General features: G+C 43.7%; 1 protein-coding gene across 1 annotated transcript in view; it reads right to left on the bottom strand.

Annotated features, from left to right (window-relative positions):
* The window catches only part of LOC144136436 (neural cell adhesion molecule 2-like), a 46,669-nt gene extending 29,193 nt beyond the window's left edge, over positions 1-17,476 (bottom strand). Inside the window, exon 1 of the mRNA XM_077668749.1 lies at positions 16,824-17,476. Within this exon, the coding sequence (XP_077524875.1) occupies positions 16,824-17,016 (193 nt within the window). The 5' untranslated portion in view covers positions 17,017-17,476. The remainder of the gene's footprint in view (positions 1-16,823) is intronic.
* Positions 17,477-26,442: the final 8,966 nt, after the last annotated feature.

Raw genomic sequence — 26,442 nt, 5'->3', positions numbered from 1 at the left:
GGGCTGCATGCAGGAAAATACTCAGTGTTTAAGTTATTCTGTTCTTTTTTCCGGTCGTTGACTGCTGCATTTGACTTTAAATCGCGGGTTATTTGCTGAACACTCGGAGACGCGCTACCATTTGAAGTTCGTAAACATGGGCAAAGACTAGAGAGAACCGAGTGCTAGCAAAGCAAAAGCAGAGCGAACTTACGGAGTCAGGTCGTGTATTCTGTGGCGCTCACTGCTAAACTGAAAGAGTGTCGGCCACTCAAAGTTTCTTAAAAACACGTCATTATGCTACGTGAGGAACCCTTTGATTATCCCAAGGACACTCCAAAGCGGTGCTGCCGCGGATATAAGCGGTTATGGAGGGGATGCATTGACCACCAAGGACTGACCTCGAAGCAGGAACAGCATTCATTTCGGGTGCTTCCTTTTAGGCAGTCATCTCAAGCCGACGACTTCGAGCGACTCACAGAGAAGCCAGAAAAGCAACAAACCGCAGTAACAAAGCATAACTGACTCATACGGGCCAGGTTCATTGGTTCACGTATTTAAAAAACCTTGTTCACGAATGTACAGCCTAGAAACAAAAACACAAGACGTCAGATTCATTCGACTAATCATCCTTGGGACGTCTAACCCCACTAAATGGCCCTTTCAAACATGAGAGATGGCAAGAGAAGTAATCGCGTTTCTCGAACACAAAGTAAATAAAAAATCTACACCGGAACGGACCCAGAGTTTTTCACGATATTAACGGCAGGTACCTTATGAGTAAAACGAATGTCAGCTTCGTCTCTAAATGTCACTGCAACCTCTAGGCCAAATCAATGAGTATCAAAATGCGTACCGCCGTAACGATGCGACTATGGAGATGGATCTGCAAGTGAGGTAAACACAATGAGGCTTCATGAGCGTAATATCGAAACTTGCTATCGCTAGAAAATACTCGCGAGAGAAGGCCAATAAAGTCATTAAAAGGGGACTGTCTGTTTCGCGCCGAAGCGAATGCATTAGCAAACATTCGTACCCCTCATTTTATGGTAAGGAACCTTTCACTTCCGTGGTCAAATGAAGAATGGCTCCGCAGAAAGTCAAAACATCAAAATAAAGCGCCATAAACTGAAGAATTAAAGCACCATATAAAGCACGCCAGGGAAAAACAAAAGAAAAGACAAACTGTAAAAGACGCGTTTTTTTTTTTCTCTCGTTGTTCTACAGTCTGGCGAAATGCACACCAGGCTCCGGGTAGGAACCGCGCCGTTCCGAAAAAATGATGTCCTGACAACTGCAAAATCAGCATTATAAATGTGAGGCTGCGCTCAGCCATTAATCATGCAAGGGCGCTTCGGCTTCTCGAAACCATTCAAAATTTCATGTCTAAGCTCCATTCATTTGATTTTTTTTTTTGTCCCGAAAGAATAGAGAACGGCACCGAAAGAGTAGGTCTGGCGAAGAATAGACTGTCCATAACAGCTGGGGAATGCTCGCGAGCCGTGGGAACTCTGTCGCAAGGATGAGAGGGACCTGATAGACCGGCACAAAATTCCAGATCATGTTCTTGTTTTCGGACCACCATGGGATTGCGAAACTGATAATGTTTGCGAATATTTTTGGGCCGAAGGCAAGGCAATGGGTAAAGGATTGCATCCCTGAACGCATCAAGTCTATGACGGGAGTAAACAGGGTTTTTTGGGCATAAATATATCTTTACAGATAAAAAAAAGAGCAATAAGCAAAACTTTTTGCCTGATGCTGTGTCATTAGCTGCCCTTTTTTTTCCGCATAGCGCTTCATGAACACTCATAAAATAGACTTCGATTAAAGAACCACACAGTGCGAAGACTACATCTAAGCTTCAGGCTTTCCTGTTCTTCAGTTCAATTCAATTTTTAGTTCGCTGGATGCGGTCAGTAAAACATACATGTGAAACATCTGGGCCCTTAGCCTTCTCGGATAGACTTGGGTCCATGCAATATGTACACAAAAAAACTAGCAGGACAGACTCAGAATACGGTTCTTCCAACAGAAATTATGTGAAAGTTACATATAACCAATAAAAAGGTGAAAAATAAAATTCACTTACAGTAACATTGATTTGAAATGAAGTCATAGCAGCATAAACTTTTCCAACGAAAACTGTCCTAGATTTGATTTTTAGAAAATCTGTATATATATTTGCTCTTTGTACTGTTTTACTTTTCTCAAAGCTTCCGATCGCGATGTTTCATACAAGCGTAAGTAAATGGCAAGAACTTTCCTCGTATCCAAAGTAATTCACTACAGGTGATGAAAGAATGCACTTAGAGATACTCAAACTAGAGCTCCCGTTCTTCTGCTAGCCGTCTAGGCGGCTAGCCGTCACCAACCATTAAAAGCGCACTAACTCACTCGGACAGCGGGTGGCATACCAAGAACGCTCGTGAGCTTCCGAAACGCGACCGAGAAATGCTGCCGTGCAGTTCTCTCCAAGATGGGCTTTCTTCTGAGTGCCCACGCGAGCGCTAGCCGTCTTATTAAATTTGAGTGGCGCATGAGCAGAGAGTCAAACTAAGAAAACGAATGCTTTGTGCTCAATGAAATCAAACTGCACAAAATCACCAGGCTGCTAGAATTATTTGTTATCAGGCACAATGAGAAGAAAAATTCTGAGGTCTTCGATTGTAAAATAACACATTCTTCAGACCTTTTCTTAGTTCTCGCTGAGAAGTGCGTCTTTTTCTCCGTTGCGACCGACCGTGTGCAAAGCACTAAAACAAATTCCGTTTCGTTTTAACGAAATAATACCTTCGCTACCGGAGCAGCGGTGAAGCATGATAATTATTTTACTCTTGTCCAGAAATTTTTCCTTTCATTCGCTACGAAACATATTACCTAATTGATTGAAAAATCATTCGGGGCGAGACGACTCACTCATACGCCCCAATTATATTAGGATAGCCATTTTATGAACTAGCATTAAAGAATTTTCATTCCATTACGCCCTCAGTTCAACCGGACAACGTAATACACTGGCACAAGGAACACAGTGGAATGCTGTCAAAGTCAACAAAATCGAGAGCGGAAAAACAATAACTTTGAAGAACCAGTCGATCTCTAAACAATAACTAAATGCTGTTGAAACAGACAACCTAAAACTAATATATGCTTTGTTACGAAGACGTGAGCCTTTTCGGAGCCATCACCTGATCTGGGACGATCTACATTTTCGTATTCTTTGTGCCTAAAAGGAAAATGCTGCCTGGGCAGCTTGTTAAGGGTCTCACTGAGATCCGCTTTATTATGCGTATTCAGGAATTGTTGAGGTCAGTTCTGACTATCTGCTATAAGCGGCTCTCGAGTACAAAACTTTGTACAATAGGTGACCAATAGTTCCTCTCCTGCATCTTTCAACTACTTCTAGGCTCTTTATCGCGAGCCTGAGCTGAAATTTTGACCACTGTGAAGGAATTACGAAAGTCCAGGAGGCGTAAACAGATTTCAGGGAATGGACTATCCAATGTTTCGCACGTTTTACCAGCGTCATGTGTTACGGGATTTCTCCTGCGCAAACTGCCTCAACGTTTCCATCGCCATCTCAAGTAAGTTGTGAACAAAAGGTCTCGTGACCGCCTGCTAACGAATGAAAACATTATACAAGTGAGCCCGCGAGCAGGTACTTTCAAGGATGATTTCTCTGTAACGTTTTGACCCGAGAACAAAAGACGCTGTGCTGCTATTTGTTTAATTTTTCGTCCAGGAGTATAGTGAAAGTACTGGCATTATTTTTCTTTGCAACTGAACTGAATTACAGTGAGCACATTGTGCCCACATTGTTGAAGTGACGCCCAAGCACTTCGTCACATTCAGTGGAACTATGTAAAACATGAACATACGCGCCGCAAACATTACAGGTCGGTGAAAAGTTGTAAGTTCCTGGTCCGCGCTGTGGTCAGCACTCTAAACACGAATACGCGTAGAAAGGTAGTAAGCTGTGCTCTAGCGCACTCTGTTTTATAAAAGAAAGTGCACGTGACTAGGATACATTTGCGAACCAAGGGTTCACCAGTGCTGAGCAAGTGGTGATTCGATTCAGACTGGTATCCTTCGCTGGAGATAGTTTGTAAGCAAAATCTGAAGAACTCAAGAGAAGAACATGCGGGATGAACGAGTGGCGTGCTGAGCTTGAAAAGACAGCGTTATAATCAACTGCCTAGAAAATATACCACTGTACAATTGCCTCTGAGTTCAGTAGGAATGACGAATAGACGAAGTTTTGAAACGTATGCACTCTAGGCGTGAAAATAAAATAGCTTCTCGAGCGAAGAACTGAATAATATATAGGCAGATTATGCCGGCAATTTAAATTTACAGGAAATCTGTGGATCGCCCCAGGTAAACAAATGGAATCGTAAGGCTCAGGGTGGTCCCCCCCCCCTATAGTTAATCCCATTAGTTTACTGGAATCAGGCAGAGTTCACAGTCCATTTTATTGTGGATCACTAACGAAAGCTCGCTGACCAAAAAACAGTAATAGATTTGCACGCAATCGGAATGAACTGGTTACCGCTCAGCAGCTAGCAGCAAGGAACCGCAGGCAGGAAATTGCGCCCAAGCATTAAGCTCGCTTTGATAATGCTGACAGGAAGTTCGAAGGCGCCTTCATGTTGCCGCAGAAAGATATAAAGAAACGGCGAAGCAATAGAAGCAATAGGTTCTTAACTCTGGCCATTGTTCTCTTAATTCAGCCATTCAGAACAAAGGCACGCGCACTCTTTTAGGTGGCCCGCTTTGGCGGAATGGCTTAGCCAGGCTCACGTTAAGCCTGTTACATTTGCAGTTCCCAGAATAAGTCACTTTCTCTCATTTGGTTGTTAACGGGCACTGGCGGATCAGCGTAAGTTTGCGAAACTTTCGTGCTAGGGAGAGTTACGACTCATACATAGAGATTCCGGCGTTACACTTATGCAGCTAAATGAAGGCACAGTGCATGAAGGACGGGACAAAGAAAGAGACAAACACAGCGCTGTGCTTGTCTCTTTCTTTGTCCTGTCCTTCGTGCGCTGTGCCTTCATTTAGTACCATGTACCGACTAGCACAGACAAACACCTTATTGCAGTACTTATGCAGCGTATACCGATGTCGTAAAGATCGCTCTGAAGAACAGAGAATGCTCTAGAATTCACGGAAGGAATAAATACGACTAAAAGAAAGTGCATGCAAGCGAAGCCAGCTGTATCCTGCTGAATGGCGGATAACCTTAGCGCCGGCTATTGAGGACGCCTGCCTCGGATGAAAGTTCAATTTGCGTTCGTTTAATTGCTAACATTTCTTTGTACCTATATGTAGCTGATGGTATCATGCAATTAAATGCAGCCGTACTATTCCCTCGACAACCAGGCCCTGCGTCCATCAGGCAGGCCGCAGGGGCAATAGGCTCTAAACTCTGGCCATCATTTCCGCAAGTCAGCCATTCACAGGAGGTTGCAGCCGATGCGTTAAGTGTTTTTATGCTCCAAAAATCAATACGAAGGAGAAAGCAATGTTGCAGTACAATGGTCTAATACAAACCGAATACCTAAGTAACATCTTCTAAATGTATCTAACGACATGGACCAGAGATAATAACATAGATCATGAGAATCAGTCTTTACGGAAGTTGATGAATAAGTTCGCACTGCCACGTAATAGTTACGCGAAACGGCAACCGCTATGTGTAATGGCTTCGAGAGTAAAATGTCTATTTGAGCAAACTTTCACTTACCAACAAAAAACAAAGGAAGCAACAGGGTGGATTTTGCATCAACATGCACATTTTACAACCGACAATCTTTGGATTAACAAGAGCAGTAACTGTCAGACGTGCTGTAAATATTCTTGATTAGTGTTGCGTGTGTGCGCGTGTGCGTGCGTGTTTGTGTGTGCACGCGTGTGCGTGTGCGTATGCGTGCGTGCGTGCGTGCGTGCGTGCGGAGGGTGTATTAGTTTGCAGAGGCCACAAGCGGACATTTTCCTCATGGCTGCAGGGAAATGTGCGTGCAATACTGCGACGGCCATTTGTATCGAAAACGTTCTCTGTCATTACACAACGATTGCGGTTGTTGCGAAACAAATACGAGCGGGTTGCTCAATGGCAATCAGAATAAGTGAGTACAAAATTAGAGCGGTAATCAAAGCAGATTGGGAGGGCGGAAGAGTGATCCAGTGAGCATCATCTGCCACTCCAGGCAGCATTTGTTTTTTGTTTTTTTTTTAATTACGCTCGTTTTATTCCATTCCCGGACGAAACACTTAAGCGGTGCCGCCAGTGATTGCTCGATGAATTCAATCGGCGGGAATACTTTGATAGCATGGTAGCTCCGAGGTAGTAAGATCCAATGATTTCGGAAACAAATCGTAAAAGCGGTGCTCATTTAATTACATCGCCCAAGGATCGTCGGCTGCGCAACTGGTATCTTTTCTAGGGCGATCGAAGCACACACCCGTTGCGACACGGCTCCGATTTAGAAGCCCACAGTTAACGGGATTGCAACGGATTGCCCTTCGTGCGGCTGGTTGCACTTCACGCGACCGCCGCTAGCGAGAAACTGGCCACCCGCTCAGTGAATATTTGCAGGTACTTGAATGCGCTGTGAAGAAAGTAACGATTAAAACAACACGGTTTTCAGGCGCTTGGAACAGGCGCAAATCCTTCCCCAGTTGACGAAGCTTAGCACGGATTGATTTCGTTTGCTGCAGTTTTCTCGCTACCACTTGCGGTGCCCACTGCGATATTACAAGAAGATAGTGGACTGGTGTTGGAAGGTTTGAAATCAAGGGGCCTCAAAGTGTGTGTTCACTTTTAAGGCGCAAGCAGTATTAATGTCATAGTGCTACAAAGGCAGCGTCTATCTGTAGCCTGTGAGAGTGAAACCACCGCCTTGTAAAAAAGCGTCATCCACCAGCCACCTCCCCATCGCACGTCCCCTAAGTAGAGGGCTGCCTACTTACCCAGCACCACCGTGAATTCACCTCCCCACGCCACCACTGCCCACCTGTACCTTCCTGATGTGTCAGCCATCGCGCCCTTACCCAACTCTACCCTCCAGAAACGCCACCCACCACCAAGCCACCTATCCCCACCCTCCAAAAGGCCACCAGTCACTAGAATCCCATGCAAAGGCAGAGCGAGAAGGAGGCGACGAAATTGAATTCAAAGACGCGGTATTTAAGTTAGCAGTTGTCTAGAAGCACCACCCACCAGCCACTTTCCCACACGAACCCTCCACCCAACGTCACTTTTCAACACACCTCCACTCTCGACAAAACACCGTCCGCCACGCGCTCACCCATCTCCGCGAACATTCCTCTCCCAGGAAAATTTTGTCGCGTGTTTTGTGAAGCTTCGAGCAAAAGCATTCATTAAAGTAAAAACACCAAAGCAATCTTACAATGTAAATCCAACTGTTTTCGCAGAATTGTCGCATCAGATGACTGATCGTCCCGTAATTTTTCATGTGCAATCCCCTCTGCACGCGCTTCGTCAACCCTTTTTTTTTCTTCCTTGAGATCGTTACGTCCCTGTACACGCTCCCTCTAAATGAGAGGCTGCCGACCGCACTTCGGTCTCGATGGAAAACCTCAATGCCGTTAACTCATTGATATCTATTGCTATGCAAGGTGCTATTGCGAAGCTGATTTCTGTATCCGCTGCAGTGCCAACGGTGTTACGTTAGTCTCCACTAAACTCTACCTTGGTACGCTTTTCTTTTTTCAAGAGCAGAACAAAAGAAAAATGCCATCATTGAACTGTGTGGCCTGCAAAAAAAGAGGATATCAAGATTCTAAGAGAAAAGCCGAAAAGAACAGCAGTGCCAAAGGAGCGCTCAATGTTGGACAGAGAGGAAAAAAGAAAACGTCCAACAGTTTCTCTGCCACACGCGTTCCTGCCGGAAGCCGACGTGACGCCCATCAACGCAACCACTAAGCAGATTCCAACTGCGCTCCCCGCCAATGGACGCTCGCGCCATTATCTCAAAGCGTGGCAGCCTGCCTTCCTTCTTTCCTTGTTCAGTTCTTCCTGGCTCTCATAAATGGCCCTGCTTTTGCCGGCGAACGCTTCCGTCCGTACGGCGCGCTAGTTTTCTGTGCAGTGCGGAATCTGTAACGAGGCAACCGTGGCGTGTTTTGAGATGTAGCTTATATTTGTAGTTTCACTCCGTTTGCGTGTAGACTGGAGAACCCGCGCGACCATTGCTCAGTAGCGTGGTAAGCGCCGCACTTAACGCCCTAAACCGAGTCACGATCAAATGGTGTCTATTCCTCTATTCCCATTCTATTTGATGCAGCCGACTTAAGGACTTCGTTACTGCGGTACCCGCAGCAACAGAGATTCAACCTAGCGGCAGCCGCAGAAAGCGCATTTTGCGCAATTCCTCTCCGCACTAATTCCTCTCCCAGACAAAAAACTACAATCTTAAGAAACCGTGCACTTCACCTGAACCTGACTTAATACAAAATGCTTCGCTCATTTTTACTAGCTTACAGCCGAGAATGCTGTATGCTACAGAGCTCTGTGATTTTTCTCTCGCATGTGCTTGCACTTAGCAGTGTGCCTCCAATGTGGTGTGCAAAAAGCAACAGTACCAGACGGGATAAGTCTCCAGTAGCCCTTAATTATTAAGTGTTCGGAAGAGCTGATGGTGATGGAAAATTTTTATAGCTCAAGGCCTGTTTTGGCCAAACAAGGCACATTAAGCACGAAAGCCAAGGTAGGGCAAAAAAAAACCATTTTCCAAGTATTTCACCCGAAAGAAGCCGAGGACAGGGCCAGGGGAAAGCTTGTACCCACTGTAGAACCGGTTGGTACCCAGAGACATTGGGCATCGAACCCCGCACCTCTCGCATGCGAGGGGGTAATGAAAAGACTAAATTAACTGCTAAAATGAGCAAGTCATGCCAGATATGCTGCCTCCAACACAGTAGCTACCATTTGTCTGCAACCTTGGAGGGTACAATGTGCAATCTGAGCCAACCATTTTATTCAATCACTGGGAGCTTCGGAGCGTCACACCAACCTGTGCCAGACAACGAGGCAGGAAGAAACGCAGAGTGTTGAAGCTACCAAATAGCTGCGGCAGAAAAGCATACACTACAAAAGGCATTAACTCCTGAACCGGCCTATTTTATCACGCTCCAAGTAAATATTCAATCCACAGCATTTCCTGCATCATGTTTGGCGTGTACAGAAAGTATTCACACTTTCTGTCCACAAAATAACTTGTGTGAGCTGGGGTAACTGCCCACGGTGTTTTTTGTTTTTGTTTTTTTATAAAGCGATACATGTGCTGATAAACATTTAAAAAGCGCATCATCAGCCAGATACAAGCAAGCGAACAAAGACAACCAATATGAAACCCACGGTGCGAAAGGCAAGGTGGGATTAAATTACGGAAAACAGAATACATCTGATAATACGGGTTGAATTTTGCTAACAAATGAAAGGTATGCACTGTGCGGTCCGCAATCCACTACCGCTGTCCGCTTCCATTACGCGCACATCCATGAAGCGGCAAGTGCTCATGCGCAGATAGGACCGAAGGGCCAGATTAAGCGCACACCTTCCACTCTGCTGGAGGTGCTCGGTCCAGGTATAAGCGGGCCATAGAAGCAGAAAGCGCATCGCGCTATTCAAAAACTATTTGAAAGTATCTTGGAGTTTTTGTGAATTTCACCAATGTAAAATACTAAGACTGGCTATTTAAAAATTCTGGCTTCTCCTGTACTTCTGTTTTATTCGCAGTCTCTCGGCTCATGTGCCTGTCAGTTTATCGTAGTCCGAATTCGGTCCTAGCCTCACTTGCCCATTTGATTTTCCATATAACGTCCATACACCACAATCTACCCTGTTTTAGAGATAAACCCGTCATTTTTTATGAACAGCCGCTGAGCTGCCTAAGTGGTTGTTTTTCGGCTGCTGACTCCAAAGATGCGGGCTCGATCCGAGCCGCGGCGGTCGCATTTCGATACAGGGGAAATGTAGAGGCCCGCGTACTGTGCGATGTCAGTGCACGTTAAAGATCCCAACGTGATAGAAATTATGTGGAGCCCGCCACTACCGTTTCCCGCATAGCCATAGTCACTTTGAGCCGTTAAACCTCATGAAACCAACCAAATCAACCAGTTTTTTATGAAGTGCTTATAACATCTATATGACCTTCCTTTAAATTTTTTCCGCTAGTCCTGTGCTGACAAGAGTGGTGACCGCAAAAAGCCTCGGTTGACTCGGAAAACATTCCGGTAGTGGGCTAACGTCGAGTGTTGCTAAGCAAACAGCAATCGAAACGGCATGACGGTCTTTTATAACACAGTAGAAGATAAACGAAAAGCGATGACAACTAAGGGAGCGTTATGTTTAGTGATATAGTATATACGTTTGATTACACAGGATAAACAAAGAAAACGACTCATGCCCTATACTCTAACGGTAACAGGAAAAGAAAAGTAAACAGTAGCGCTTGGTTGGCTGACACTGCTGTTTATTGCAACAAAATAGAAACGATGTACATACACAACCTAGCGTGAAGATAATGACTTGTCTGAAGCAGCCTGATTTATTTCATTTTTTCTTCCTTCACAAAGCTCGTCGTCAGAACTTTGTCATAGAAAGAGGCTCTCACATTATCCTCCTCGCAACCTGTGTTTAATAAATTTGCTCACAACGTCGACTGTTGTGGCAGTTTAAGTTGCGGAAACGGAGAAACAATGCGCAGCGCCAGCAAGGAAAATCAAAATGTGCGCTGCTTAAAACTTAACTAACCAAAACTGTCGGTTAATTAGAAACTTCGAACAGGCACCACATGTACAAACAATGTAGTGCCTGTGGTTCTCAACTTTTCTATTTACAGCGCGGGCTCTTAGGCGCAAAGGCGTGCGCTCGATAGCTGTGTACCAGATGGTGAAATTGCACTACATTCCCGTAGCCCAGAGTACACTTCATAGTGTTTATTTAAAATTAGTCTCGCGTGTTTGACGTATAATAGAAACTATAATCCTCTCAGACAAGCATTATCTTGTGCTATCGAGAACAATTTGAAAATTTGTTTGTGTATATTTCACACCCTCTACTTGACAAAAATAAAATAAATGGCTCAGAAATGTTACGAATTAGTGCACGCTGCCAACTTCTACGCCAACAAAATTTCAGCCTTAATTTAAGAAAAACAAACATTTATGCCCGATTACTTAAGTTTTTATCGTCAGAACTTGTTTCCGCAAAGAAAAAATAGTTATAGCTTCCTTTATTAGAACGTTCCAAAGCGTGACAGAAGAAAAAAGTTACAGCACCGAACAGCACCTCTTGGGCGCACCATAGAACTTCACGACACTCATCTTTATTTCATTCATGTTCAACCCTTGCTCTTTAAGCACGCCCAGTAGAGATTTCAAATTTCAAATACAGCCGGCTTCAATGATTTCGTGAAAACAGCTCTAGGTGCATCAAAAAATAAAAGCATAGTTTGAAAGGTCCCGTGCAGAATCGAAGACGCCGGGCCTCAAAGGGATAATATTCTCGCGCAAGTAGCACTGAGAGTTTTTGTCTGAAGAAGTGTGAGAATTTTTTAACTAGAAAAAATATAGTTTTGTTTTGGCACTGGAGTGAACCGAAACAATACGTGAGAATATAAAATGTAGTTTCAGTGGCCACGGTTGTTTCGTCGCTGCGCCGTTCAGCTACTGCGCAAGAAGTCACAAGCTCGAAGCCGTCCGATGGGGCAATACTTCGAACGGAAACTCGCAAGGCATGCGCGTCACTTTCCTTTTTTACTAACAGGCAACATTATTAGACTCATTAATAAAATAGTCCACGCTTATTTAAGTCTTTTTTATCATTAACACTAATAGTGTATGGGAATATTTAGTTACGAAACAAAACAGAAGATAAAACACTAGCGGTATGTGAAAGCTGTTAGCTCGACAAACGCTCGACTAGAGGTACTCTAATCGCAGTGTCACCGCATTTAATGTTCTTTCATATTACATTCCTATATAAAGCATTATATTGAAGAAAACTTCGTCAGCGTGCGCTGAGTCGATAAAATTAGCAAAAAAAAAAACACTTGCAAATCATGCTGTTGTTCATCAAACAGCTCACATAAGAAAAGTGAGAGTAAAATATCGCTTTATTATAGCTGTGAGCAGAGCCTGGTGAAGAAGAGCGGGCTGAATGTCCATGATATAATGCATTCACGCTCCAAAAGCAGTTTGTCATTAGAAGAGTAAAACAATTTTCCGCGGATGGTTTTTTTTTTTTTTTAGTCACGGAAAGGAAAACTGACAAGCTGAACACCACTGCCCACTTTTTGACTCTTCTGCAAATTTATGGACATATATTAAAGAAAATGCAATTAAAAGTTATGCGAGACACCATTTGTCGGTTGTGGCAGACATAGTTTACGCTTTACGCTGTGTTGCTGAACTGAAAGTAGTAATTACCGAACAACATACATGTCTTGCTTAAGTACAAGCATGCACTCACTAAAAAAACCGCAAGACTGACAGCGCCGCCTAAACGTACACAAGTAAGACAATTCGAGACAATGCGAGACACTGCGAGACCATTTTTCAACAACTCCTCCATAGTTAGCGAAGCGCACCAAGCTATCCTTCAACTGATCCTGGTCAAAATACGTACGCTTGTTTCATGGGGTGACCAAATGATATCATGTGCTCAGGATACTTTCACAACGATAACAGCGTGGTATCAGATGGTGAAAGATAGCAAAATATTAGGCAAAAGCGAAGCTCATAATTTTAATAGAAACGTTTCGTGAAATGCTTCATCAGAACCAGAAAAATGCCTAGTGTTTAGTTCCTCCTGTTGGAACTGTGTTGTGCGGCTCCGGGAATTATAGCTTAAGACAATAAAGTAGCATACGAGCTCTATGCGCAGCCATTACCCTGCATTCTGTCAGAAGTATCACCATGATCTGTTCTCGTGTATCGAGCAACCTATAAAGCCCAACCAAATTTTTTGCAGCGCCAAACTTCAGCATCGCGCTCCAACTTATGCACAGTCTTTTTTTTTTACCCATTAAACATCATTCTGGTACGCCAAATTAAAGGGTCTGCGAACAATCGCCCTTTGAATGTGTTCTAGCCAGAAGCTTCAATCGCCTAGTGTATCACAATAAAAAACGCAAGGAATGCCATAGCTGCTCACATATGAATACGGTAGGTACCATTGATGTAACGTGCAACACGGCGGGATTCCTAAGGAGCTAAAAACATGCAAAATATTTCATTCCCCTATTCAAACTTCCGCAGCTTTTTCTGGAGTGCAAATAAACGTGCAGCATTGCAACAAATCGTACTTAGCTTACAGATTGCTCATAAACCCCGAAGAATGCGTGCAGATAAAACAGAGTCGCGTTGATTACAAAGCCTTTTCAGTGGTACTCATTTTTAATCTTCTTTAAACTAGCGTTACAGCGCCCTCTACGCTGTAGATTCTGATTTTTCTGTGGTTATTTGTGGACTGAATTGCATTAGATTTAGTGTTTAGAGTCGTGCGCTAGAAGTTCTATGATTTATGAACGATTCCAGACCTGTTCCTAGTAGCACGTTATTCAAAACCGATATTTAAAGTTTCTCATTCTGTTTCGAATTGTACAGTTTTTTGTGAGTTGAATAGCTTCAAAATTAGGTTGGGTATGCTTGCTACAGTCAAGTGCTCTTTGTGCTCAAGTGCGCCACAGCTAGCAAAAGTTCACTTTCTTTTTTAACCCTGAAGTGGTATAATGGTCGTTTCTGAAGACGTTAGTCTTCAGGAATAAATATTTATATATATACATAACCTACAGCGGCACCGCCACTATTCCAGCCGCTGCCATATATATATATATATATATATATATATATATATATATATATATATATATATATATATATATATATATATATATATATATATATATATATATATATATATATATATATATATATATATATATATATATATATATATATTGAGGGGCTTGACAAAGCTATGAAGGAAGCCAACAGTCAACGAAACCAAGGTGCATAGGAAAATGCTTCTATATATTTTTTTAATTTGTAGTGCTGGTCAATGCAAAAATAATACTTAGATTAACCTGTCGCTTAAAGAAAATTACTTATAAAGCAGCAGGAAAAACAACCATGCCATCGGTGGGATCCGAACCCATGACCTCCGAATATCAGCCGTCGCCGTAGCTCAGTTGGTATAGAACCCCGGACGCGTGTGCAATGATCTCGTTGGCAAATATTCTTCTATATGAAAACATTTGGTTGTGCTTGGGCTACATGTGGAGCCGTCGCTGAAGCAGACATCACTGTTGCCTCCAATATGAGCGTGACATAAGGTGAATATGCTGCACTAAGCGGTTATTAACAGCTAACCTTAAAAGACGCCCAACACTACGTGTCCAGGCGGACCTTCAAGGATTTTTCTTGTACCATGAGCTGCCTAGAAAAAATTCCTTCAAATTCGGCAATGTAAAAAAAAAATCTTCGTGTCCACATAACACGAAACCACACCCGAAAAGTGCCGGTTGAGTGCCCAGAAAAATAAACGCGCGCTGGGTTTCTCACCACCAATGCCATAATTCTCCTAAAGTCTGTCAAAAACTTTTCTATATTAATCATTTCTCGCTGTACTGCTTGCAAATGAATCGTTTCCCGTTTTGGCACTTCTCTATTTTTTTTATCTCTGGTTAGCGGCGTCCTTTTTTTTTTTCGGCACAGGAACTTGAAGATCACAGCCGGCGAACACGCAACAGAGTGCGTCCTGTGTCAACAAGGCCCTTGAGCTTCCTAGGGTCAATTTCAACAGCTATCTCTGATCCCTTACCCGGCATGACTCATAAGAATTGCAGTGAGTGAACGCAAAGGTTACGATGGTGTGCTAAAACAAGACTCTAATTAACTTCAAGGCATCCCAGACTACCTATTTAGCAAGAAATGCGATGATTCGCCAAACCTTTTTGGAAACTTGAAAAAAAGCAAAAGATACAATATTTTCAAACCGCTTGTGAAGCGCGTTTTGTCAGTGACCTTAGTACAATAATTATTTCAACCAGACTATTAGCATTTTTTGTGACCTGAGTTGAGAAGCAAAATATTCAACAATGCATGTAAACGATATGAGGCTGCGTGAACTAACTCAGACATTTTATTCGATTTCTACTAACATCCGTAAAGTGCCTGGTTGTTTCTATCAACGATACATGTTAGCTCCAGCTCATCCCCAAGCTGGATAATGCACTTCTGGTGCTACCTTTATGTTCAGCTTCCCCGAGAAGAGCTCATTCTGAAAACTGTTTCAACAAGCAGAGATTTCGCTCCGGTTGGCGCGTGTTGAAAGTGCTCGCGTTCTTCACGAAATAAAAAGGAAGCCATTTCGAGGATGAGAAAAACGGGCGGTATAATAAGATTCAAATATGCTGAAACAGCAGCTTAATCTCTGCGCGTTGCCCTCGCCTCCAGCGGGAGCTCGCCGGACGGAGTACCATGTCCTCAATTTGCTATTCCTTGCTTGTCGGCACGGAAGCTGACGCTACTCGAGAATGAAATCAAAGGCTCTCTCCCGTTTGAATGCTTCGCACTGTGGTTCCTTTGTGCCTACACTTCCTGCGCATTAGTAATTCAAGAAGGCACAGCAGCTTTGCGTTCAACCTGGGATATGCAAATAAATGCTGCAGGAAGATGGTGAATTAGGAGAAGATGGCGATACAGAGATTCCCTTTAAGGCGAATACAGCAAAACCAATGCAAAACTAAACTATCTACATATATTAGGTAAAATGCAGAGTAATTTAGAACATCGGCGCACTTTTATCTTTCAAACAAAAATCAGCTGTAAAGCCAAGTTTCATGATTTTACAGACACAGGCAGTTTCAATATAAAAGAGACCAGTCCTTTTGTCCAAAAGAACGAATTTTGTTTATTTCAACAGTGAAGTTCAATATGTCTCATCTGCACTATACTTAACAAGGAGAACTATTGTGAAGAAAATAAAACGGTGTATTTTTTGCTGGTGGGTATGGACTAATTATTGGCTGAATACGAATAAGTATTTTCGTTTATACTTAAGCGCACTCTACGTAACACCTATACTGAAACGAAACGCAATGGGGATCTCATGGCTGGGAATACTCTGGCGTGACTTGACACTTTTGTAATTTGAATTTGATGCTTTAGTTAAAAAGCGCTCACTCCAAATTTAATGCTTGTGCCATAAAGAGAGATCAACATTTTTCTGAGAACCTTAAGAATAACTCTTTAGGTAGCAAACAACTATGAGTGTGCCGTGGGAACGTTAAGTTAAACGCTGGCACCTAGATTTCTTGCTTATAGTAAAAGAACCTTGGCGCATCGTAGAAAAATATTATCCCTCTCGAAAAAATTTATAAATCGAAACCTACTGCAGTTACAGCATGACCGCTTTACATGCGAGGACTTCTGCTTCCATCAAACTTTTCTTTCAAACAGAGAATACGAAAGTCATTACAATCCGTGCATTGCTCTAAGAAGGATGCACTCAGGTACTCAGGTCTATCTACTGTCGTTCCTTCTACAACTCGGTCATGAAACACCCAATGTTCATTTTCAAGGTTCTTTTTTCACGTGAACGCCAGAAGGCAGTGCAGGTAGCAATGTATGAACTTAGCTGCTGCTCCACAGATAAACGTTATACCGAAAATCTGGGTATGTGCACTCTTGTTTTCCTACAGTAACATATGACGATTGACGTTCGCAAACACATAACTATTTTTAAGTCATGCAGGTAGAAACAATCAAACTGAAGGTGTGAAGAAATAGTGAGGTGGAAAAAACCTTACCTGCTGCAATCCCTGGAAGTGTTACCAGGAAAAAAGTCCACATCAGTGTTACGCAGGCATGTGAATCTCGTGCCGGTTTAATCCAGTGAAGTCTTTTCTTCTGAGTTTGATTCAAAGGAGGCGGCAGCGTTCTGAAAACTTTCAATCTTGCTTCTCCCCGGAGATCACAATGCTTGGCACAGCACATAACCATCGATGCAAGGGTTGCAACTTGGCGCTGCTAGAAGGCCTCGGACGACGAAGAGCGAAGGCTGACGTCCGAGATGGAACCACTTCCGGGACGTTAACAAGCGGCTGTTAACCAGCTAGCGTCCTATCTGAGAAAAGTAAAAAAAAAGAGCCCCGAACTTAAAGAGTGAAATATCTTGCAAATACAAATTTGCTAAGACAGCACTTTTAGGAACATCCCAAAGTAAAACAAAAACTTTCACAAAGTATTTTGCCGCAGATAACAACTTAGTGAAACAACAAAAGCTTAACAGAAGTGCCAAACTTGAATGTTAAAGATTAAAACAAACGATGGACTGAGCCGAGCGGCGGCAGGTCGAATCGGTTCTAATGATGCCACAGGGGTTGCAGCCCAACGTCGCAGCGGCGAGGTCGGCGGCCGTCGCGTTGCAAGGCCGGGACCGACGCGAATGCGGCAAGCGACTGGGAGATCTCGCTGAGCGGTCACGGAGGAAAGGAGGGAGGAAGCGAGGGACAGGTTCTGGGGAGGCGGAGAGGCAAAAATGACTGGCGCTTGCCGAATCGATGATACCAGCCCCATCTGGCGACCCTTGCGAGAGGTGGCGGCGCCCACCGACTCCGCCCTCAGTCTCCCCCACGAGAAAGGGGCAACCTGGGGAAAGGGGAACCTGAATCGAAAGAGAAGCATGTATATAAAAGGGAAGATGGCGAAACAGGGCAGAAAAGGAAGCGTGCTCCGACGGTGCGACCACGTTCTTGACCAGCCATGCGCGGTTCAGAAAGGGGTTCTTGAAAAATCGCGCCGAATGGTGGGGAAAGCCTAGGGCGGCCAGCTAGTCATTCATTTCGTCCCGCTTTTCGCTTGACCAATAGACAGCACAGTTTCTAATTTGAAGTTTAGAAAGCGTTTGCCGTCACAAGAGCAGAAAAATAAGGGTTGTGATATCGGTCATTATAATTCTCTTCCAACTTCAGCTTATCTCGCTTGTTTATGTGGGTGTCGCTGTTTCTGATCAGTTCTCATCCTGTCTTCGGCTTTAAACAGTGACAGCTTCTCCCAAAGATCTATCTTCACCAATTCTTTCCACTTCCTCTTCCGTCGGTCCAGTGTACTCTTCCCTTCGATGTCCATACAAAATCCCTTCTTCCAAAATTCTGTTGATCCTTTCTCACCACATTATCAAACGAATGAAGCCTTGACTCCTTCAGCATCTCTTCTATGCTTGCCACCGTAATCGTGTCCCTTATGGGATCCTTCTTCACTAAGCCGCCATTGGTTCCATTAAACCTGTATTAGAATTTGTCAATATTATTTATTTGGTTGATGCGTTTTGCCGCCCACTGTTATACCTCGTTACTAACACGGCTGAATTTCGCGCTAAGAAAAATGTTAACCTGCATTTTGCAGTCAGAATATGCAATCTCAACGATTAAAAAAATCATTGCGGTCGCGTTGGTTGACGGCTTGTCAGAGATGCACTACAGTGACAGAGGTCACGGCAATGTTATTTGATACAATTCTCGAAAGCAAACCGAAAGCTGAACAATCCTGCATATATGAAGTGTAGCCAATACTCTCTTTTTTCATATACAGCCGGCGGTCTGTACATTTTTAAGTGTTAAAATTTCACTCTGCGTGGACTGAATGGGAATATTTTCATTTCTAATTCAAAGAAAACTAAAGCCTCCCGTGAAATAGCGAGCGAAAATGTTGACAGTGACGGCTTAGGCTTCCTACACGCTGCATAATCTGACTTCCTTCCTGCTCCTTCCTTCCATCCTGAAGTCCTTCCTGCTCCTTCCTTTCATCCTGAAGTCCTTCCTGCTCTAGCACCCAAGAGTTTTTGCGGCCATAGGAAATCAGTGGTGTGTGCCAGATATTGCAAATTTTCGCGGTAATTTTTATATGCCCAGCGCCCTGCAGCACTTGGTGACACCCATACATGCCAGAAACGATTGTTCACATTTACCAAGCTTGTAACCTATAGCAACGTGCCATACACAATGTAGTTCTCTCCACCGAGCTTTATTTGAGGTCATACTAGAGCTTTCTTTATATTCCTGCGCTGCTGTCAGCGCTGTGCGTTTCACTGCATAGAAGGGAGATTGCGAAGTCTGGGCTACAGGCGTCTTCTCTGTCTAAAAACAATACGAAGCGTAAAAAAGACAAGTCGCACAGACCTTGGAACATAAATATAAATTAATGAAACGAAATTTCCTTTGCGCGTAGGGCTAGAGGACGACGTGATTTTGTTCTTCAAGGTTTTCTTAATATAGAGAGACAAGATATCCGAGGTTAAATTGTTGTACTGTTAATATGTGGGCATCAGCGCTTACTAATAACGCTTCATTTCTTGTCAGTGTACAATGGTCAAGACAACTTTATTTCAGATTGTTAAGAGTTTCTCTCATTAAAGCTATGGCGTGGCGCAATAGTTGACCACTATGCTGGTTACTTGGTAGGCCCAGTCACACAAACACCGACCAGATAAAAAAAATTGCGCTTCGCGTACCCTTGTACTGCGCTATATTTTTCAGCAAATGCTGCGGAGAAGGAAGTTTTGTCATTGCCTTTGTTGCGCCTGCATACAGGCGTGTCGACGCTAATTAAAGAAATCAATTCAAACAAAACGATGTGAACGATCTAACCTCCAAACAAGAGGGATAAAATCGTACACGCACCAGTATAAAACTAATACTCAAGAATTCGCGTTTAGATGTTGATTTAATCAACCCCTTACCTTAGTTTAAGAAACTTCAGAATCATTCACTAAAATTTCACAGAAGAATGGAAAGCTGTTATACAAATACAGTATAGTAATGGGGTTCTGGGGTTTGTTCGGTCAGCCAGACTTCATTGCTTTCGGCAGTAATTGAAGGGGCCTCGAGAAAACATTGGAAGCGTTCGCAGTGGTCCACCGCTTAAACCCAGTAACTTTGGCTAACAAAACGGTTCTTTTCGGCGCTACCAAAGCGCAGCGACTAGATCAAATTAGAATGCTGCATACATCTTCAAGTTAATTTCATTTCCTGCTCAGTATACTTGCCGGTGCTGTTTCGGGAGGTCCATGCAGGCGATGTTTCTTCAGACCTAATTTGGTTACACCAAGTCTGCCGCTGTTACAGAAAATAGAAGCGGATCCAGCGTGGGTACAGTGAACAATTTTCAAGGCTTAATTTTTCTTGCTGAGGCGTCGCATTTCTCTATTATTGCCGTCTTTAGCCACAAGGATCGATTGTTGGCCTTTAGCTGCGGCAACAAAACATGATGTCAGCCCGTACAGTTCCGGAGACAACTTTACGGGATTCTAATTATTAGAAAAAAAATGATTGTATGTGTTGCATCGCCATCTAGTCACCGCGCAATTGCTCCAGCATATAGAGAGCAGAAGTATCCTCATCCCTCTCTGCCTTTATTTGACCTGCTTTGCCTAACCATGCTGAACTTTTTAACACGATAGATTTAAAGCCTCGTTCACCTGAAAATTTTGTGTCGGCGTTGTGAGCGATAAATCACCGGCATGGCTCTGGCAGGTGGTTCCCAGAGCGCAACCTAGAAAGCAGGTGGGTCCCCTATGTCACGTGACCTTGCGGCGTCGTCACAATCTGCCCACTGGATAATGAGAAAAATGGCTACTGTGACAGGTGGCAGTTAAATTAATGATTGGTCACTAGGGATGGCCAACCTTGACCGCACAACGCCCACCGCTGGGAGCACCTGCCATCGCAGGGCCATCGCTCAACCGCTGCACCACTGCGCCAGGAGAGGCATGAGGACTCCCAGACATCTATGAATGTAAAGTACAGAATTACCTTCCGCATATACTCGAGGTAACCGATTACGCTATCGCGACATACTCTTAAGGCCGAGCTCAGGTGTCCTCTACAATTTTTTTTCTCCAATCCGCATCCTGAAAACTCTTGTCCATAACTGTACATATGCACTGCACTTAAAGTTGTTTGAAAATATAGAACTCCCTCGTCTGAAGTCTTGCGATGTCAGCGTAGTATAAGACTATGTACTTTGGAAACATAAGGCTTATGCTTAACGCACACCATGCGCGTTGCTAGAGAAGAAGCCGACGTACTGCCTGTTGCAAAAGTTTACAGTCCATGGCGTCATCCCTCCGAACGGCGCAGTGGACTATAAACTTTTGCAGCAGACGGTACAAAGCCCGCATCAAGTGGTCACTGTTACGAAAGACTGCGCAACATGGAGGACAAGAAAGATGTGGTCGACACACTGCGCTATCAACTTGTTCTTTTATTCCGCCAGCCGCGAATATATTGAGAAAAAAGAAAGGAAAGGAATGCAAGAAAAAGGTAACCCGGATGACCCAACATTGAACCACTGATCCAACATTACAACCGTTGTTGGACGCATCGTGGAATAAGCAATGTGGTCTAAGAAGCTATTTCGTTTTCAAGAAGGCTGATAGACGGCAGGCTTACGCAATCTGGTCCTCGCTGATGAATAATAGGCGCTCCAAAGATTTCCCTTCAAAGCACTTCAAAGGAAGGGGAAAACTTTGAAACTCTGGTTGTTCATCAGCTATGACGAGAGTGTGTAAGCCTGCCGTCTATCAGCCTTCTTGAAAAAGAAATAGCTTCTTAGACCACATTGCTTGTTCCACGATGCGTCCAGCAACGGTTGTAATGTTGGGACATCAGGGGTAATCTTTTCCTTGGCTTTCTTCTACATTTATTTGTAGCTGGCGGAACAAAATAAGCAGTTAATACTGAATGCGGTATGTCGTCCACTTCTTTCGAGTCCTGTGTATTGTGATGCGTTTTCAAGTTTGTAAAGCTGTACTTAACTGCCCGAACCTCAGTCATAACTTTGATAGGGTTAGTTGTCATGTTGTTCTGTTTTTCCAAGGAATAGCTGCCAAGCACAGGTCGTCGCAACCTCGCCACAGCAGAAAGGGCTGGAATAACTACGAACAACCGTTGTCCCATATCACTAGTTTTTGGTTATTTTGTAAACAGGTTACAATATTTCAAGCTGTACTTGCTATGATAAGGAACTAGTCTTTAATCTAGGTAATTTGAGTCACCAGAAGGCAAAAATCTGATCCACCCAATTCAAAAACCAGATCAGCGAGCAAGAAAATGCCCTGCAGTCAAACAGGTGAAAAAGACTCAAACGATTCTTCTTTATATAACTTCACCAATGGATTCATGTCGCACCCTTCAGGCTTCAACAGATTCCCTCAAAATAGAGCTGCGCCTTTCCGGCCTCCCTCAATTAAACGAACGAAAAAAGCACAGCCTCTCCTTCATCCTCTGCATTGAGAGTTGTCACTATAATGGCGTGGCCACCGGCTGTGCTCGCAATTCAATTAGCTCTCGGCAATATTTTTTTAGACAAGGTAAATTTTATTTGTCCACGCAAAGAAAATGTGTTGCCGAGGGCGCCGACACCAACGCTTTTCGAAAAATGTTCTCTGCTGTCGGTTGCCACCCTCGTACAACCAGACAACCAAGTAAATGCCCGCAGGTGTTTTCCTGGAGTTCCCGCGGAAGCCAGCAATTCCTTCATTCTTTCTAGTAGCGTTTTTTTTTTAATTTGTAAGTTACCTTAATAGAAACAAGTTTCTCTATGTTTTTACATGCCGTCATCTGGCTGCAACGTTTTCCCATTTCTTGTTTCAAAGCCCGAAAAAATGGATTGTAACAGAAAATATAGCCGGTAAAAAAAAATCTCAGATGATGTAACTAAAACTATAGGATAAAATTGCGCTAAAAATTAAACGAGAAACTGACGCCTCCTCGCTAAATGTATGTAGAATACCTTTCAGAAGGGAGCACGAGGTTCTGTTGTTTGTGTCTAACTACTCTCTCCGTGTGCAATGCCTTAGGTAAGTTCATTCAATGACCAAGAACCCAAAGATGACCGCTACTCGGGCATTGAAAGACTTTTTGCAAAACATATATTTTTATGTACTGTCTCAGAGTTCCCGGAGGTGCGGAAATTTGTGAAAAACTCTGACATTCCTGTAGCGTTGACCTCTGGCCAGCAGCATTTGAACTGTTTTGGCCCTACCTGCGAAGAGCGCCATTTTTGAGGGATGCATCGTAAAAGAAGAGTCCAAGTTGTGGGTTCTTTTTTGCTTGCAAGTTTTGTAAGTTTGTAAGTTTTGCTTCATTTGAATAGCTTATGTATTCTGAGTCAAGTGAGAACGGCTTTCCTTGCTTTTTAATGAAGAAGGCAGCGTCGAAAGTATTATATTGCGCTGCAAGAAACTTCCTTCTACAGTTTCCTGACGACAACGAATTGTTATGGCGCCAGGGCAGCTACGGCCAAACAGCGTCATTGGACAACGTATTTACGTCTACACAAATAGTGGTGAAATGCCCATTTCCCATGATGTTCACCCCAGGAGAGCGGCGCACCAGACCAACGGAAAGCTTGTACCCATTGTATCACCGGTGTGCACCCGAAGGCACTAGCAATCAAATCGCGCATCTCCTGAATGCGAGGCGGAAGCTTAAAACACTAGGCAACCGGTGTGGTCCCGTACTGCCTCTTATGCTCATAGAAAACAAACCTACAATGCATATGTCTGAGCTACGCGTGTAAAAAGCACAAAGTTAAGCCACGTGCCTTCCTTTGCGCATTTCAAAGAGGTGCCTCGCTCCTTGGGTGAGGAAACTGAATTCACGAATCGATTTATTATCAATACATGCATCTATTTTCACGAGGTATATGCAGTTCACGCAGAAATGTATAACTGTTCTGTAACAGTTATCAGAATATAAGTACGGTCTAAAATCTTCATTTCTTGCTACTCGAATGCGCAGGAAGGCTTGCCACAAACTTGATGATAGTAGCCGCAGGCGAAGGACATTTACTTCTGCTTTCCGACAGTTATCCACTTACTGTTTGAAAGAGTTCGACATAACAAGCAGAAACTTTTCAGGACTTAGGACTGCGTTTAGGCAGAAAATTTAGCGGTTAGGCAAAAATGGCATCAGCTATGGCACAGAGAACAATGGATTCAGCTGCATACTAAACAAACTAATTTGTGGAATTCACTTTCTTTGTATACCAATGCAGGCGAAAATTTTGACGTCAACAGGTGACAATATTTCGCGAAAAACGTATAGCGTATATTAACGTGAAATATTACTGCTTATACCGAACATTCTGCACTGTTTAGATCAAATTTTAAGTTTCTCTGTCAATGCAGCCCACAGCACACAACACCATCCCCCATCACCGCCAAAATAAGTTAAAATCCAGAATTCAACATACCATTATGGCCGAAACGTCAGCTGCATGTGACCAAAATCAAATGACTGGTCTCCTTCTGGTTCTTCTGGAAATGAAAGCAGGACAATAGACACGCCCACCAGACGGAGATCATGTTCGGAATTCTTCGTTAAGGAAGAACGTTTTCGTGACAGAGAGTTATTCTATCAAAAATATACGACCATTTTTATTATCTTGAGAGCGGAATCCCGAGGGGAAGAAGCCGCTGGAACTGTACCAAGACTAGTTCACCCCAGTCGCGTTTTTCTCAATATATTCCGCACGATAATCTAACAGTGCGCGAATACAAATAGACAGTCGGTGTTCTTATTAAGAGAATGCGTATTTTTTGTCATCGAAATACAGATAGCATGGAATTTCAGCAAAAAAGTTCTCAACTGTGGTATGACATTGGTAGGATTTTTCGCGAGTGTTTGGGCCAACAAGAAAGCTCGGAAGAGCGCACTGCCTGACAAACTGCTGAACTACACTAGAAGGTGCAGGTTGCCTCAGCAATTCGAGGTCCTATAGCTGGAAGAAATTCGAAACGTTATAACGGCCTTGGATTCACCTGTGTCACGCTCAGGTAAAACGACTGCCCAAATCACGGATACGGGCCGCCTACTAACTGTTCTTACGTGCAAGGTGCCCTTAAAATTTGACCCCCATCTGCTCGCAACAGCTGGCTCGGAGACAATTTTTACTTGCAAGACGTCGCTATTATGATGAATCCCTGCTTAAGGCAAACTTCCCTACTCACTGCAAGCAATGTGCAACGTCTACTCTTTAATGTCTTAACCTGTATAAAACATTTCACAACCTATTCGTTTCGAAAGAGGAGGGCAATCTCTCCAAAGCACGCCTTCAACGGCCTTTGTAAGTTTTAGTGAAAAGAGTGGCAACAATTCGAAGTGGCGACGGGTTTCATCACCAACACCACGGGTTGCTGGTCCAGCCTGGTCTCCGCCGCCGAGGTGATCTTGCGGCAGGTTATAAAGGAGATTGGCTAATCTGTAATGATCAGAGCGGCTAGATTGGAAGAGCGATGCCTATGCCTCGTAACTCGCTGTGCGAACGCGGATCGCCCGGCCGTCGTAATTACACGGCTGCCCACGCCTAGCGTTAGCTGTTTGCCGAAGCGATATAGATTCTCCACGGCTCGGCACGCAATCTCCCGCCGGCCGGTTTCGGACCCCGAGCGCTTAGACCGGGGGCTCGGATTTTGCACCCGCCGCGCTTGTCCAATGCACTGCCTTGACTGTGCATGGTGTCATTAAGACCACGCGCTTCACCGAAACGAATTCCGAAGGCCTCGAAGTTACGCATTCTGAGCGAACATTACGCAATTCTCGGCGTGGCAAAACTGTCTTCCATGATGAAGCCTAGACTTACTTATGCAGCCTGGCCTCCTTATGTGTGCCAACCCCATTTCTTCATGGATTTTTAAAATGGGCTTGAAACATTCTGATGTTAGTGTGGCTGAATTGGTTTAGCCAAAAGAGAAACCTTGTGATTTCGTATTTCGATGTTCCTTAACTCAATTTGGCCATGTTTATTCTGTTTTATTCCCGACGCGTTGTTTTAATAGCTTGGCTGGAATAGCGAAAAAAGACACCTTCTACTTTCATATTTCAGTGATCCTTGTTTAAAATTGGTCATGTTTAGATTTGTTTTATTCCCGATTCCCAACGCGCTATTTTACTAACGTGGCATAAATTATTTTTTCTTGCCCCATCGCTTTAGTGGGAAACGAAACACAACATAAAAATTATTCGAACGCTAATTTTTGCGGAAACCATGTCACATTTTGATATTTAGGCAACGCGTCCATGTCTAAAAACTGGACTCGAGAGAGTTCATAAGCCGCGTATTGTTGTACACTTCCCTTAACGAGGTCATCGCTGATTTTGATGAAGAATAACAGTATTTCTGTTATATATAAGAACCGTTCGGCCGAAATGTATTTGAGACCGTATTGGTATTTGTATTTCTTCCACTCAACACTACCTGCAAGGAACTCCAATTCAAGTACTTTAGTTTTGTCAGCGCACGTAAGAGAGGCCACAGAACATGAAACCCAAGACACTTGCCAGAAGGACAACGCACAAAAGACCTGAAGGTTCTATACAAGCAACGAACAGAGAGCAACTGTCGGGGAAATTCTAAGATCCTGCA

The sequence above is a fragment of the Amblyomma americanum genome, chromosome 6 (genome assembly GCF_052857255.1).
Source record: "Amblyomma americanum isolate KBUSLIRL-KWMA chromosome 6, ASM5285725v1, whole genome shotgun sequence".
Lineage (NCBI taxonomy): Eukaryota > Metazoa > Arthropoda > Arachnida > Ixodida > Ixodidae > Amblyomma > Amblyomma americanum.
The sequence above is the reverse complement of the archived record's forward strand: the minus strand, read 5'-3'. Positions and strand labels throughout refer to the sequence as shown.